The following is a 16,182-nucleotide window of genomic DNA, read 5'->3' as shown; positions in this document are numbered from 1 at the left end:
CAAGGGGCCCTCTGCAGGCAACGCTATCAATGCATAAATAAGTTCTGTGAGGCAATGCGTTCTGAATTATTTATTAACAAAAGTATCTGTTTGTACCTTAGTATTCGTGGAGGTATAAATGGAGGTAAACATTATTATATTATTTTTCACATCGTAAAAAACCACTGTTGAAAATTTGAAACATTTCTGACTAAAGTTATAGAAATTATTAAGGAAAAACCATTTTTTATTTGTCACTTTGACATCCTGTATATTTATTATTATGCCCTTGGGATATAGGTACGTTAGATTAAATCGACTTATTTTCACCCAAGGAATCTCTGGTATCATTTGTGCGCCTCCATTTAATTACTCCATATAACAAAAATACAATACCTACTAACGAGATACATACACTATAATGATTTATATTCGATATATCTATTATATTTATGTAATAACTTCATTCAAATACATTCAAGTGGTGCTTATTATAAAAAGTAAAACATTCGATATATGAAGAGGAAAAGTCCAAATTTTGAAAAATAATTTATGAAATATACAGGGTAGCCAATCGAAAACGTACCGCAAGGCATTACAGGGTAGTAAAGAACTTTTCGGCAAAATCCAAAAACAGGTCAAATTTGTTTCTGAGGGGGACAACTTTTGACTCAAAAAGCATACCAAAATCTTCAACCCCCTAAGTGGGGGTGCTATCCCCTAAATTTTTTCAGATGGGAATGGGGGTCAAGTGGGAGGTCACTAGAAAGAGCTTTTAATTCTCTATACATCGATTCTTACTTTTTGAAAATCGAATAATATTTTTGACGAGAAATGCGAAAATCGATTTAATTTTCACTTCAAAACTTACGGTATTAGTCAAGTAAATGCTGAAAATGTTGTCCGCCAACTTGCATACATTGATACAGGTTATCTTCAAACCGTTGTCGAACATTCTGGACCACATAAAACATAAAACACACCACAGAAATGAGACTTGCGGTGTTACTTCGCGACATACATTAATGATTCGTCCTCGCAGATCTTCCAAGGTATCAGGTGGAGTGCTGTAAACTTTGCTTTTAATGTGCCCCCAGAGAAGGAAATCTAAAGGATTTAAGTCGGGTGACCGAGGGGGCCACTCAATTGCACCTCTTCGTCCTATCCAGCGTCCTGGAAACGTCTCATTTAGGTAATTGCGCACATTGAGCGAGTAATGTGGAGGAGCTCCGTCTTGCTGGAAAATCAGTTCGTGTTCATTGTAAGCAGGGTCGTCCTCTATGATATTTGTTAGAGCTGGGTCGATGACATTTTGTAGTAAATCCAAGTACATATCGCCTGTCAAATTTCCAGGAAGGAAAAAAGGACCTACAATGGAATTTCCAAAAATACCTGCCCATACATTCAACTTCTGGGGGTGTTGGGAGTGTGTCTCATGGAAAATCCTTGGATTGGTATCAGCCCAGTAACGACAATTATGGCGATTCACTAAACCATTCAAGAAGAACGTACACTCGTCCGAAAAACACACATTAAAGAGGAAATTATCGTTTATCGCTCGTTCAGTCATTATTTCGCAAAATTGCAAACGACGATCAAAATCGTCTTCATTTAGCTCTTGCACTAGCCGAATCTTATAAGGATGGAATTTGTATTTTTTTAATATTCGTTGGACACTTGTACGACTCACTCCTGTCGCAGTAGCCAATTGCATTGTACTCAGCGTACTATCCATTGCCACTTGCCCCAATACCGCTATTTCCGTAGGTTCATTTAGTACCGGATTTTCAACCTGCCTCTTTTTGTTATGAACGGAGCCAGTTTCGCGAAATTTGGCCACCAATTCGCGAACAATTTTTCCAGACGCATGTTTCTCAGGATGCCGTTGGTTGAACAGTTCGGCGACCCGATTTCCGCATTCATTGTTTTTGAAAAAAAGCTCAATAATTTCTACTCTTTCTGGAATTGAGTACACCATAATTAATCAATTTAAAAGACTCGGCAGTATTGGTACTCTTCAACTACAAGTCACAAGACAGTTATCTAGCAACTTCTTGTGGCCTATCTAAATACGAAACAAAAAGCGGACAATTTTTTGCTCACCAAAATCAGGCTAAAGAATTCGCAAATCAAAAAAAAAAACAGCGAATTCTTTTGAAGGAATTTACCAAGCTAATACCGTAAGTTTTGAAGTAAAATTAAATCGATTTTCGCATTTCTCGTCAAAAATATTGTTCGTATTTTCAAAGCTGCATATTTTCTAAAATAATGGATCGATTTTCAAAAAGTAAGAATCGATGTATAGAGAATTAAAAGCCCTTTCTAATGACCCCCCACTTGACCCCCATTCCCATTTAAAAAAATTTGGGGGATGGCACCCCCACTTAGGGGGTTGAAGATTTTGCTATGCTTTTTGCGCCAAAAGTTGTCCCCCTCAGAAGCAAACTTTACCTGTGTTTGGATTTTGCCGAAAAGTTCATTACTACCCTGTAATGCCTTGCGGTACGTTTTCAATGGGCTACCCTGTATTTCAATGCTTTGCTAATACAGCAATTAATATTTAAACAAAATCATAGAAAGAAGCCACTGTTTTAATTAATTCAGAAACTAATTAGGTTTTGAGGCATTTCTCTTCAATTTCACAACCCACGTTACAAGAAATTACCTTCTTGCTAGCAATATAAATTGTAAATTTAGTGCTTTTTTTGCTATCGCCTGGTTTTTAATTAAAAATCAAAATGATGTTTATATCTCTATTGTTAATTTATTGATAAAACTACATTTCCATGTATTTCTAATATTCTGTTAAACTCGTATCATACACGCAAAATAAAATTTTCCATTATTTCCATTCCAAATAATAGTCGAGCGAAAAGATAACAGTCCAAGTCTGCAAAATGAAGCCGATCCAAAGACACGTCTCACTAAGAAATCCTTTATGGCCTATTAGGTACCCTCTGCGATCCAAAGCAAAACTCAAGACAATTAAATAGAGCTACACGGAGAAGCAAATGGAATGGGTTATATCTACGCAAACAGCGATGCCAAGGCCTTTACGGGTATAAAGTTAGAGGTGGAAGGCCTTGGGTTAGTGTACCAACAATTAAGGCATGGCGCAGAATAAATTGTTGCAGAAGGAACTTCTCGTCTACGGTTGTATGGGGTGAAATAGTTCCTAGGATTCCTAATAGCGGACTATGCGGTGTTCCTGATGTTTATATAAATAAATGTTGAGAGCGTAAGCTTTTGTAAAAAAAGTGTAGTAACAAAAAATTGAAAATACATAATTACGCACTGTTAACTTAAAAAACTTATAGTAGAGTGAGGTTCTGGTACAATATTGACGTATCCCTTATCTTAAAAAACTTTGCTTAAAATATTTAACATGTATTTCGTAATTCTTTTGATTTTAAATTATTTTGTGAAGCATAGAGATTCAAAATAATTAGTATGGTGATTTACGGATCAGAACTTCGCTTCTATAGTGCCTGTAAAACGCAAAATCTCTGTGATTTCATTACACATCAAAAATTCCAGGTTACAATTCGTCAATAAGGTGAGATATTTGCATTGACGTTTTACTGTAAATAAATTTAGTGTAATAATACTTGGACAACTAGACGCTACCATTTATCGTTATAGGTACTGCCATCTGGACCGCAGAGTATAAAATAGCAGAATTATTGTCTACCTATTCAATGGAAAATGTATAAAAATTTTACGACTGTCATTTCAGTACGTTACCACTCCTCACTTTGATATGGTTCTGAGGAATTGTAATGATCAGTGCCGGTTGACGAAATTTGCACCTGCTCGGGGCGCGAACTTTTAGAGGTCATGAAATAGGTGAAAAGTGTAAAAAGATAAAAGATAAATAAGACGGAAAAACACAAAAATCGATTTCACTCATAACTGTTTTTATGGAAAAATATAACCGATATACAAGGTGATTTCACTTTAAATACAGAAAAACTGCAGGCATAGATTTATAATCAAAACATAAGTAGAGTTTGCTCTATAAACTTTTTTCCTGTGGGACTCAGTATTCGAGATACAGGGTGATAAAAGTTTACACAAAAATATATATTTTCTTCTATATCTTTATAATGCGCTCACTTAATCGAACGAAATTTACCACAGCGTATTCACTTTATATCATTATAATCCAAAAAAAGGATTCTATATAAATTCCATTTTAAAAAGTTCATAAATTTGGTTCGACCAGAAATCTGACCTAAATTTTTTTACAACGCAATCATTATATTGAAATAAAACATTAATATTTATTCATCATTAAACTTTTTGAACACACTGACCTATAATTAAACTTTTTTAATAGATTGACCTATAACTGGTGCATTTTTGAACAACGATCAAAATTACATTTTATCTTTATTATGCATTATTTGTAAACCCCTAATGTATTTTTAATTAACAGGTAATATTATAAGAAATTAGCCTGTGTACTTCAGCCATGGTCAGCATTGACCAGCGAACATTTAAGAACATAGACTGATTTCGTACTTGTTAGTTCTCATCAGTTTGCCTTAACTGATAATCAGATATTGCGGGTATTGCAGGTATTGCAGGTGCTGAAGAGCTTGCAGTCTACAGGGTAGCTATTTCCCAGAATATCATTAGTTAAAAACTCGACTAGTGCGATACTAGTTATGATTGCACAGCACCTACAGGTCAGTAGGTCGCTCTCTGCTAGCAGGTCTAAAGCAATTATTTTACTAATAGGCATTGGTAGCAATGGCAATTAAGATATCATTACTTTGCGTAAATTATATCTCATACACATTTAAAACGTAGTATATTATTGTACGAATAAATTTCAACTCGTTTTGTTGATTACCTATGTACTATTTCACTGATTCACAAATCAAATTAAATAATATTAAATAAAGGCATTCTGATATAAACATCCCAGTTTAAATTTAACAATATATTTAATCAGAAATCAAATGCACGCCAATAGAATGCAATTTGCTTTGTTACACGGATTCCGTTTTTCGTGAGTTGTTCGTTTAGCTCCGAATACAACGAGGTTACCGTGCAATTAAGTCTAAAAATGGTGCAATTCTCCTTAATGGAACCAGACAATTATGTAGACTGGAAAAAATTAAAACCCTACAATACTGTTTTATTTTTTTTTAATTTGCATAATAAATCTCAAGAAAAAAAGCAGTCCAAATTTCTTACAAGCCCAAGTATGTCATCACACAGGTCGCTTCATTGAAAATCACATATCAACGAGAAATTATTACAATGTAAAAATATTTTCATTCAAATTTCGCTCAATTTTACTTAATAATGTATCAATTTATGTCCACACTATGTTACTCCTAATTATCAATTGAGCGACATTTGACTCTATTCTCATTTAGAGTTGATTTTTTCTCTAATATGATTTAATTTTAACTATTATTGAATCATTTTTTACTCAGACTTGGTTTTTAATGAACTAAATATTGAGTGCAAAAATAAATCACTTATAAATGATTAATTAGAATATACAGTGTTGGAATTAATTCACTTCGCGGGGCTTACTCCTGTCCTGGCTGAGACCCGCCATCTGAGACCCGCCGCCGCCGGCAAAGGCCTGTTCTCTTCTGTAGCATCTAACGAGCCCCTATCAACTGTGGTCAAAATTACAGAAGCAATATGTAAGTGGTGACATCTTCACGACGCCATTCAGATTACGCGAAAGTAATATACATTTAAATTCACTCAGTAATGAGGACATTTACTCTGGCTTAGGTACAAGTGCACCAAATACGAGTTTACGTGAAAAATTTATTTAAGGAGTACCTATATTTGAGTGAAAGTACTCAGTTTTAGTTTAAATATAATCACAAATGAGTAAAACGGTCAAAATGTCCAACATTGATTGAACATGTACTCAATAATTTCACTCAATGGATTAACTCCGAACCTTTATTGCTTTCACTCACACCGACTTTTTTACAGTGTAAAGTTAAAACAGAAAACTGAGCTTAACATTATCTAATGGGCTCTTACTTCTTTTAATGCATAAGTTATAAAAGTAAAATAAAATGTTTTAGTGGAAAAATGTACCTATTTATCGTAAGAAGATGCAATTTTGTTCTAGTATAAAATTGTGTTAGCAAAATAATTTTTATTGTGATTGGCATATGATGTTTTAACACTAATAAGAAAAATTGCTATTCTAATATACATTATCTTACAATTAGTAAAATTTACATAGTGTATCAAATTTCAGTAAATTTTGATTGCTGTTAGACAGACAAAAATCTTTTTTTTTCTAAAGTTTAACACTTCGTAAGTCGGAAATTAGTCCACTTAGAACAGTGATATTCCACATTTTTGCAAACAGACCCCTTAAAAAAAATTTATATTCAAGTACCTCTTTATCTTAAATTTTAATATAATCAGAGTTGGAATAAATGTTCTTTAATGCTAATTACAGTTATTAGAGGGACTAGAAACTAGGACTAAAAGTTAGATAGTATGTTAAAATGATTTTATTTAATTATGTATTTAGTGGCTCCATTATTACAACATTTACATTGAAATTTAGATAGATTAATTACCTAATAGTCCAATTAAATAGGTCTTTAAATCGCAATTTTGGTCAACTTGCCTGAATTTTTTATATAAGTTAGTGTGACGTATATAATAACAATAAGTGATAGTAATTTTTTTTCAACCCCCGACCAGGGGTGAAAAAAGATAAAATAAAGGGATTTTGCAAGATAACTCAAAAGAGCTAGAAAAAGATGTTTCTTATAAAAGTTGTAGGGCATAAAATTGTACATAAAAATGGTGTATTGACTTTTTCTTGTACTATTAAAATTAACAGAGTTAGGGAGACTAGAAGTTAAAGGATGATTTCAGAAATTTAAAAAATCATAACAAGTACAAAAATTAATGAATTTTATAATTTTTTTTCCAATTTACTCTTAAAAATAACGAGCGTTCAAATAAAAACGTGATCAAGTTGGTTCTGAAAATTTGGACGTAGGGCGTATAGCAAATGAACTTAAACGTCATCTGTCAAAGCGTTATATCGCCGCTATCAATTTGAATATTTTCGTTTTAAAAAGCGTTTAAAATGGTGTTTTCTCAAGAACAAAAAGTGTTTATCATAGAGTCCTACTTTAGAAATGGACGCAAGATTGATGGAATATGGAAGTATTCTATTGAGGAATGTTTCATAGAATTTCAAAATCAATTTCCCGGCGTTGTTGAGTACAAAATTTTTCATAGTGCAGTTCAGCGTTGTGTTAATGTTTTTCGTGAAACGGGCAGTGTAACAAGAAAAGAAGGAAGCGGCCGACCTAAAAAGCGGACTGAAGAATTAAAAGAAAATGTCCAACAAATAATGGAAAATGCGCCAAGAACTTCTGTACGTGTTTTATCACAAATGGTGGGAGTATCAGTCGGTACCTGCCACACAGTGTTAAAAAAAGATTTGCGTTTGTTCTCCTATCGTTTAACTTGTCAGCAAGAACTTCATGAAGTTGATTTTCCGCGACGGGCTGTATTTTGTGAATGGTTTTTAAACAACTACGGTGAACTTCATAATATCACCTTTTTTTCTGATGAAGCCTGGTTTCATTTAAGTGGTTACGTAAACTCACAGAATATGAGAATGTGGTCTTCTGAAAAACCAGATAACTTTTTTGTCGAGGGCCCTCTACACGCTCAAAAAATTGGAGTTTGGTGTGCTCTCAATCGAAGGAGGATTTATGGACCTATTTTTTTTAATGGTACTCTTACTGCGCAAAGGTATAGAGAAGAAATTATCTCTCCTTTTGTTAACCAGCTGGAAGAACGAAACGAAATTACAAACTTTTACTTTCAACAAGATGGCGCAAGGGCACATACGGCAGGCGAGACGATGAATATGTTGAGGGAAATTTTCCAAAATCGACTAATAAGTCTCAATGCTGAACATGAATTTCCACCGAGGTCATGTGATTATTACGCCGTGTGATTTCTTTTTGTGGCCTTACCTTAAAAACATTATTTTTGAACTGCCTATTCCTGATTTAAACCATCTGCAGGCTCGACTTATAGACAAGATTCGTGAAATTAACAATACCCCGAGCATCTTAGAAAATGTCTAATTCTTTGAGGAACAGGTGTGAAAAGTACTTGGAACAAGGAGGGGGACACTTTCAGCAGCTGCTTTAGTTTATTGTTATAACAAGGAGGGGGACACCTTCCGCAGCTCCTTTAATTGTTTGTTATTGTTATCACGATTATTCTTTAAAATAAAGTTATATAGTCATTAACGTTATTGAAACTGACAGCTGCTATACAGCTTGTTGAGAAATGAGGTTAAGTTGGTCGCTATAAGCTACTCCCTACGTCCAATGTGTCAGAGCCAACTTCGACCACGTTTTTATTTGAACGCTCGTTATAACCTATCTTTTCAGAGAAATCGATATAATTTTTAATTTTTAATATAAAAAAAAGTTATAACAATTTCACAAAGTGAACGTGATTTTTTATCTTTGTCATAAAACAAAATTTCGAAAGCAACTTTTTTAATTTAAATAATCGATCGAATGGCATAGAAAAAAATTGTTTTAGTGTTAAATAATAAAAATTAACGATTACAAAATTTTAATTGTTTTAACTTTTTTATTAAAAATTAAAAAATATATTTCCCTGAGCAGAAAGTTTTCATTTTTTAGAGTAGATTAAAAAAAATAATAAAATTCACTCATTTTTCTGCTTATGATTTTCTAAATTTTTGAAATCATCCCATAACTTCTAGTCTTCCTAACACTGTTAATTTTAATGGTATAAGAAAAAGTCAATATACAATTTTTATGTAGAATTTTTTGCTCTACATCTTTTATAAGAAACTTTTTTTCCGAGCTCTTACCTCTTTTGAGTTATTACTGTCATTTATTGTTATTATATACCCTAAACTAACTTATATCAAAAATTCAGGCAAGTTGACCAAATTGCGATTTAAAGGCTCATTTAATTGAATTATAATGGTAAATGAAACATTTTAGCCTCCTTACACACATACATTTTTAGTACATAGGTTGAATATTAACAAATACGACTATAAGAAGGCTTCATGAATACTTAAGCTAATTGTGGAATTGAACGGAAAAACCTAACTATTCCAAGACCTTGAATACCACTGACTTAAAGGCAACTTTTTTTCTTAGAATTAACTTATGAATTATTCCCGTAACTATATTACCATTTTGTATAAACCGTACCCTAATTTTTGTATGTACTATCCGTCCTGGAAATATTGGAGGATAATTCATTAAGAATTACCCTGTATAGGTCGATGGATATTTTGCTGGAACAACGCAATATCAATCGATGGAGACTTACCAACAACGTTGAGCTGGATGAATATACTGGTGGGCGGATGCGAGGACACTTGGCACTCGTACAAGCCGGCATCCCTTTGCTGCACAAACTTGATTTGCAGCGTCCAATCCTGCAAACGTACAGAAAATCTTTATTAAATGGGAAGAATTCCAGCACTCTTAAGGGTTAAAGGGCACTTCGTTCTAAATTGAAGCCATTTGAGCAAACGTAACGTGTAACTTTAAACTTCAGTAAGTCTATCCGTTTAGTCCTCTATTTGTTGCATGTAGCGTCGTTTATCTTTGCAGCTAAACGACAGTCTGAGATTCGAAATTATTTTGATTAACTTTACTCCTTTCGTTGTTCCTCGAGTTTCTGATTTCAGAATTTTATTTAATAATAGATTTTCTTATGATTAAATTCTCTGAGAAGTCTGAACTTTTAAAATGCAAAGTTTCTAAATTGGGAAAAGAAAGACAATTTTTTATTCATTATGAATTCGTGAACGGTGCTTGACATTCTTTATTATTTGGAATTGTAACAATGATAAATTAACTCCCATACTTATAAAAATTAGTATTAATAGTGACACTTTTGTCACCAAAAACTATTATGTCAAAACGAAAAAAGTGATTACCGGCAGAACTGTACGATGATTTTTTTAAGTAGAATTTTTCTTTGATAAAAAAGTGTTTCAGGCCGAGAAAAATTAATATCTCAGAAATTTCTTGATTTTTTTATCTAAAAAAATTTGAGGTTATTTAAGACAGAGAAAGGGAAACTTTCACCAAGTTTCGTCAAAATTAAATTATTTTTACGGAAATGAGAAATAAAAACAAAAAATCAGAAAAAACCCTGTTTTTCGCATTTTTCTCGGAAATTTTGAGGTTATGCTAAAAAGTGGCCTCTACAAAAGTTGTAGATTTTTGCATGATCTACAACTTCTGTATTATATACTTTTTTGTTTGACGTCAACTTTCGCCAGAAATCCCAATTATACAATTTTTCATAACTTTTCAACCCCCCCAAATCAACCCTCCGCCGCCCCTGCTCACGCATTTATTTTTTTTTTTTTCGTTTATCATAAGCCCCTTTACTATTTCCACTTATAAAAGTCCAAGTAACAATTTTCTTTTTTTTCCCCTCTAAATAAGTTATTTTGATCGGTCTAGAAATAACTCCATTAGAAAATATAGTGGATATGTTAAAGGATTGGATATACAGGGTATCTGATAAGTATATGGTATACGCTCGGGAGTATAAAGGGGAGGTGAAAATAACCCTAGTTTGTCATAAAAAAAATCCTAAAGTACCCCATAACGGAGATACAGAGCCTCAAAGGGGTATCCAGCTTTGCGGTTCTAACTTTTGAACCGACTTGTATAATTTAATGGAATTTTAATATCTTATGTAGGCCATAAAGGTTCATAAAACTATAAGACAGTAGATGTTTTACACTGTCAGGAAAGTCAGGAAAATTTTGACAGGTGTCATTTTATAAAGCTGAAATCTGCATTTTTAAATACTTTCGTCATTTCTCTTTTTGTATAACATGTTTTTTATACAAAAACCTATTTCGAAATTTATTATTATGTTTATTAACATAAGCTATTTAAACTCTTTAACTAATCGAATCACATCGTAACTAATAATTCCTATTAAAATAATAAAATTTGTCATTACTACATCTCATTAATGCTGACATGTATCTAACTTATGCCCAAGCACTCGAAAATTATATGGAGGTAAGAAGAATTTATTCTGATACATTTCCAAATCACTTAAACGCAAGAATGCTAAAAATTCGAAAGCTTTGCTGCTTCTTGTTTATTTGGGCAGATTTTCGAAATGGGCAGTACCTCGACTGTCCTTGTCCGACGGATGTTTTCTCGTTGTACTTGAAACATTCCAGGATTTCGCTGCAATGGTGTGTTATTCTTTCCATCAGGCCTTCCTTGGCGTGAACTGGCGTCGAATAGACAAGCCTCTTTAAATTTCTCCATAAAAAGACATCCAATGGAGTCGTGTCGGGCGACCTTGGTGGCCGTAAAATAGGTCCACCTCGACCTATCCATTGATAACCAAAAGTATTTGATAAGTGCTGTCAAACTAAATTGCTAAAATGGGGAGGTGAATCGTCATGTATAAACTACATCTGATTTCTAATTTATGAAGGCAATTTAATCTGTCTTCAAAAAAGAACAGTCCAATGAGATGATTCCCAATAATCGCCACCCATATGTTAACCATGAATGGTTGGTGCTTTGTCTGTAGTATTGCATGGGGATTTTCTTCATGCCAGATATGCAAATTATGGCAATTTATTACTCCGTCTCGGGTGGAACCGGCTTCGTTCGAGAACAAAACAATACTAGTCAAATTTGTATTTTGCCTAAATCGTTGCAAAAACCAATTTGCATAATTGACTTTTGAAGGGTAATCAGCGGGAGACATGGCATGTACCTTTTGGACGTGATAAGAATGTAGTTGTTGTTTTGGAAAGGTCTCATGAACGATCCACTTCATCCAATGAACTTGGACCGACAGCTTTCTTCTACTATTAGAGAGATTTTTAGCAATCTCATCCAGAATATCTTCCTCTAATTGAGGGTTCCTTTCTTATTTTTAACGAATTTACGCCAAATGTGCTAAATGGTCTACCCCTTGAATTTCTGCTATAGTTGTCAACGTACGATCATTTGGAATATTTCGTTTATCCTCATACCAATCCGCGTTTGAAATGTTGTAAAACATTAGTTAGTTTGCTTTCATCGCGTATAATATCCTTTTAACATATTATCTACAACTTCACTGTTCTTTTAAACCGCCATATTTCACTGGAATACACCACATCTCACTAAAAATATTGGTTAAATATTGGCTAAAAACTATTTCAAATAAAAACACTGTTAGTTAAGAGAATAAAAGTGAAATTACATCCTACAAAATTTAGAATTCATACAAGGTTTTCAGTATCATATTCACTATATATCACTGCATTCTTTTTAAGTTTTCTGAACTCAAATTTACAAAATCTATCAATTAACAGTAACTTATGTCAGGAAAATGAGTGCTCAATTTTAAATAGACCGAAAAATAAACATTTGGATACTATGAGATCGTCAAAATTGTAAATTCTTTGCAAGCTAAAAATATAATAGGATTCAATTTTTGGAAAATGTTCCGTTTAGATTTTTGTGATTTATCTGCAGTTTCTGTAATTTTAGTACTAAAAAATTATTTTTTTTCGAAAACTGTCATTAATAGTCGACATTTTCGTTAAATTTTCAGTTGACAAAGTGAGTCTTTTCTGTCATCTAGCTGCAAAATACTTTTATGTTCTAGAACTTAAAAGAATTTGTCATTTTTTCGAAACTTATTTTTGATTTATAATTAAAAAATATATATTTTATAAATTTTAAGTAGGTAATATTATAACATTTTAATACAAAACAGTAACTATTATAAACATGACGATTACAATTTATTTTGCACTATATGTAAATTGAAAATGCCGATTTGCAGTAAGTTAAATTTATGCCAGATCCAGTGCCGTCAGCTATCGTAGATAAATAAAACAAACATTTAAATTATTCAAATTCTTGTCTGTGATTGGTGGTTGAGAGGAGTATAAAATTGGTAGAATATCCCTTTTCATATCATTGTATAAAACTGAAAATGACTTCTCAAAGTTTTTGCTACAAAAGTAAAATAAACTGATCTAGAATATTTGGTGTCTTTTTGATCAGATTTGTTTTGTTTCAGTCTTGTTTACGATATTATCGTATGAGCGTTTATAGACAAGGCTAAAACCTCGCATTCGTGGGAGAAATTTTCCGAATCGATTTTTTTGCATATTCAGATTCGTGAGATGTTCCTTAACATGAATGAAGATGATGCCGGCCGGAAACCTGGTGCCCATTTGTTTAAACAAACTTTTTTTTAAACAAATTGTAATAATTGGTTTTTCACACTGGAACATTTTTTTCAGGTATTTTGGCACATTATAAACAAAAAAGTTCCTATGTACTATGCCTCTATATTTGATTAAATTTTCAAGTATTTAAGGGCCTTGGTTTTTGCTGTGCAAAATATTGAAAATTTGCTAATTTTTTTTTCAAAATCTGGATTGAAAAATTATTATGCAAAATCTATCGAACCGATTTTGATGAAATTTGGTGTGATAATTCTACATAACATGAAGTCTTTTCGAGCCGAGTATAAAGGTCCTATACCCAATTTAAATACCCCAAAAAAATCCCTAGAAAGTATTGTTTTTTAACCCCATTTTTGCGATTTTTTCGATTTTTACCATAATAATCATGATTCATTCGATTTGTAACTTGACATGTTTTGTAAAAAATTTAATTGCAAACATTTTTTTCCTCTTCCATTTTCGCCTAAAATCAACCTTTGAAAAAGTACATAATTAAATAGGAAGAAAAATATGACATTTTTCGAATTTTTTAAGTTAAAAAAAGTTAAGCCCACGTTTTTTTATGCGCATAGAAAAATTTTCATTTCTAGTGATGTTTGAAAGCCAAAAAGCCAAAAATCTCCGTGGATATACGATTCACCCAAATATGCCTTTTTGAAACAGATGGACTAATTTACGATGTTTTAAATTGTTTTGATAGTGAAAACCTGAAATTGCATAAATTTTTAAAAATATAAACAATAAAAGAAGTTTTCAACGTTGCACTAATAACCTTTTACAAAATAACGCTTTATAATTTCTGCACTTTAAACTCCTTTTTAAACGTTTCCGGTCGGAAACTTTTTTATTTACAAAGTATATCTAAGTGCATTTCCATACGGACAGAGAGAAACTGTAACGAAATAAAATTATATCATCTTGCAGATTTAATAAATTCTATGTTTCATTTCAGTATCATTAAATACAATGTTATACCCTTATCTCGCACGAAATGTATTATCAGCTGGACTCCGCCAACATTGTTATGAAAGTTGTTGCAAATCATGTTAGTTTAATACTTTTTCGAATCGTCCTTATCTGCTCAGCGGCTGCTTAACGGACGTCCGACAAGTTTGAAATGTCCGGTGAACTAAGTTCCGTCAGAGGACTTTATCAACTTTGGACTAGTAAACAACGTGCTGAGTTTGTCAAATAAATACAATTGAGGCAACTGCAGTTACATGTGTGCATGTAATTTACTTGAAACTCTATAAATGTGTAGCAGGTGATTGAGTTGAGTTGAGGGCGTATAACTTAATCAGATTTAACATTTTCCAATTTACAAGTCTCAAAGTTAAAAAAGTAGAAGATTGTGTATATGTAAAAAACTATTTTAACAAGCTTATCAACTGATATATACCGTGAGCGAATTATATTTTTAGGTACGCATTTTCTGAAGCAATTTTCATTTATACAGGGTGGCCCAAAAAAAAGTTATGTAATCAAGGCCAACTCTCTTAAATGGAAACCCCACATTTTTGTATTTTTATTCAATTCTCCATGGAATTCTGATCATTTTTTATGAAACATAATATATACCTATCTTTAACCGTTTTCGAGATAATGGCGTCTGAATATAGAATTTGGAAAATTTTTAAAAATTACTCTCGATACGTAAGGACTGTAACGTCAAAGTCAGTGGGAACTGGTGTACTTTCTGCTAAATACATTTTGTGTTTTTAAATATTTAAGCACAGCTAATGAATTTAATCCTTAATTTTAATTAAAAATTTGACAACCTGGCAAAGGTACACTGTAAAAAAAACGGTGACTGAAAGCAATAAAGGTTCGGAGTGAATCCATTAAGTGGGAAATTACTGAGTACTCTTTCACTCAATTTTGATCATTTTACTCATATGTGATTATATTTAAGCTAAAACTGAGTACTTTCAGTCAAATATAGGTACTCCTAAATAAATTCTTCACGTAAACTCATATTTGGTGTACTTGTACCTAAATCAGAGTAAATGTCCGCATTACTGAGTAAGTTTAAATGTATATCAATTTCGAGTAATTTGAATAGCGCCGTGAAGATGGCACCACTTATATATTGCTTCTGTAATCTCGACCACAGTTGATAGGGGCCCGTTAGATGCTCCAGAAAAGCGTGATCGCCAGGAAGGAAGGACTCAGCTAGAGTAAATACTTATACAGGGTGTTTATTAAGAACTTGAACAAATTTTAAAGGGCGAATCTTTGACTAATTTTAAGATAAAAAGTTCATATGAACATAACGCAACGGCTTGGTTCTTGAGATAAAGAGCGTCCAAAGAAAAATATTTCTTTGATATTTTGATTACCTATATTTTTGTTCATGCCAATTTGACGAAATTCACGAAACTTGGAGTATTGTTGATGAGAAATTCAAATATTTAGGTTGTGCAAAACCGTACTTATCTTATCAACTTCGACGTCACCTGTTACATGAGTGTTGCACAATAATGAAAACGTAATATTGACGGTTGGTAGAAGGAAGCAAAAAAACAAGCGCTTAGGTGGGGATTCTGAAAGGAAGCCTAGATAGTGGAAGTGAGGAGAGCGCAGAATGAAAAGTAAGACGATCGGTGTACGATGAAAATACATAAGTAGTTGAAGGGAGAACAGTGTGGAGATGGGAGTAAGACGATCGGTGGGCAGTGAGGCAAAATAGTGAAAAATCAGAGTGTTTAAAGTGTTATTAATTAGCAGGTAATTATTCTCTAAGTACTTTGTTGTTAATTGTTCTATGTAATCTTATGATTGTGATGGTTATAGATGTTTCATGATAAAAATTCTGTGTATGTTTGGCCCTCATTGTCTTACGTTCAGGGGCATATATTTTTCTAACGTAAAATTGTTACAATTGTTATTAAAGATTGCTCATTATTTATTACATGTTAAAATATGTATAT

At 32.7% G+C, this 16,182-nt stretch overlaps 1 protein-coding gene across 1 annotated transcript in view; it reads right to left on the bottom strand.

Moving 5' to 3' along the window:
- LOC108914145 (zwei Ig domain protein zig-8-like) overlaps window positions 1-16,182 on the bottom strand; it is a gene marked incomplete at its 3' end in the record, with an annotated part of 103,770 nt that overhangs the window by 24,094 nt on the left and 63,494 nt on the right. The window contains exon 4 of the mRNA XM_018719871.1: window positions 9,337-9,445. Within this exon, the coding sequence (XP_018575387.1) occupies window positions 9,337-9,445 (109 nt within the window). The remainder of the gene's footprint in view (window positions 1-9,336; window positions 9,446-16,182) is intronic.

This window comes from Anoplophora glabripennis, unplaced genomic scaffold (assembly GCF_000390285.2).
Source record: "Anoplophora glabripennis isolate ALB-LARVAE unplaced genomic scaffold, Agla_2.0 scaffold881, whole genome shotgun sequence".
Taxonomy (NCBI): Eukaryota; Metazoa; Arthropoda; class Insecta; order Coleoptera; family Cerambycidae; genus Anoplophora; species Anoplophora glabripennis.
Note: the sequence above shows the minus strand (reverse complement) of the source record. Positions and strands in the feature narration are given on the sequence as shown.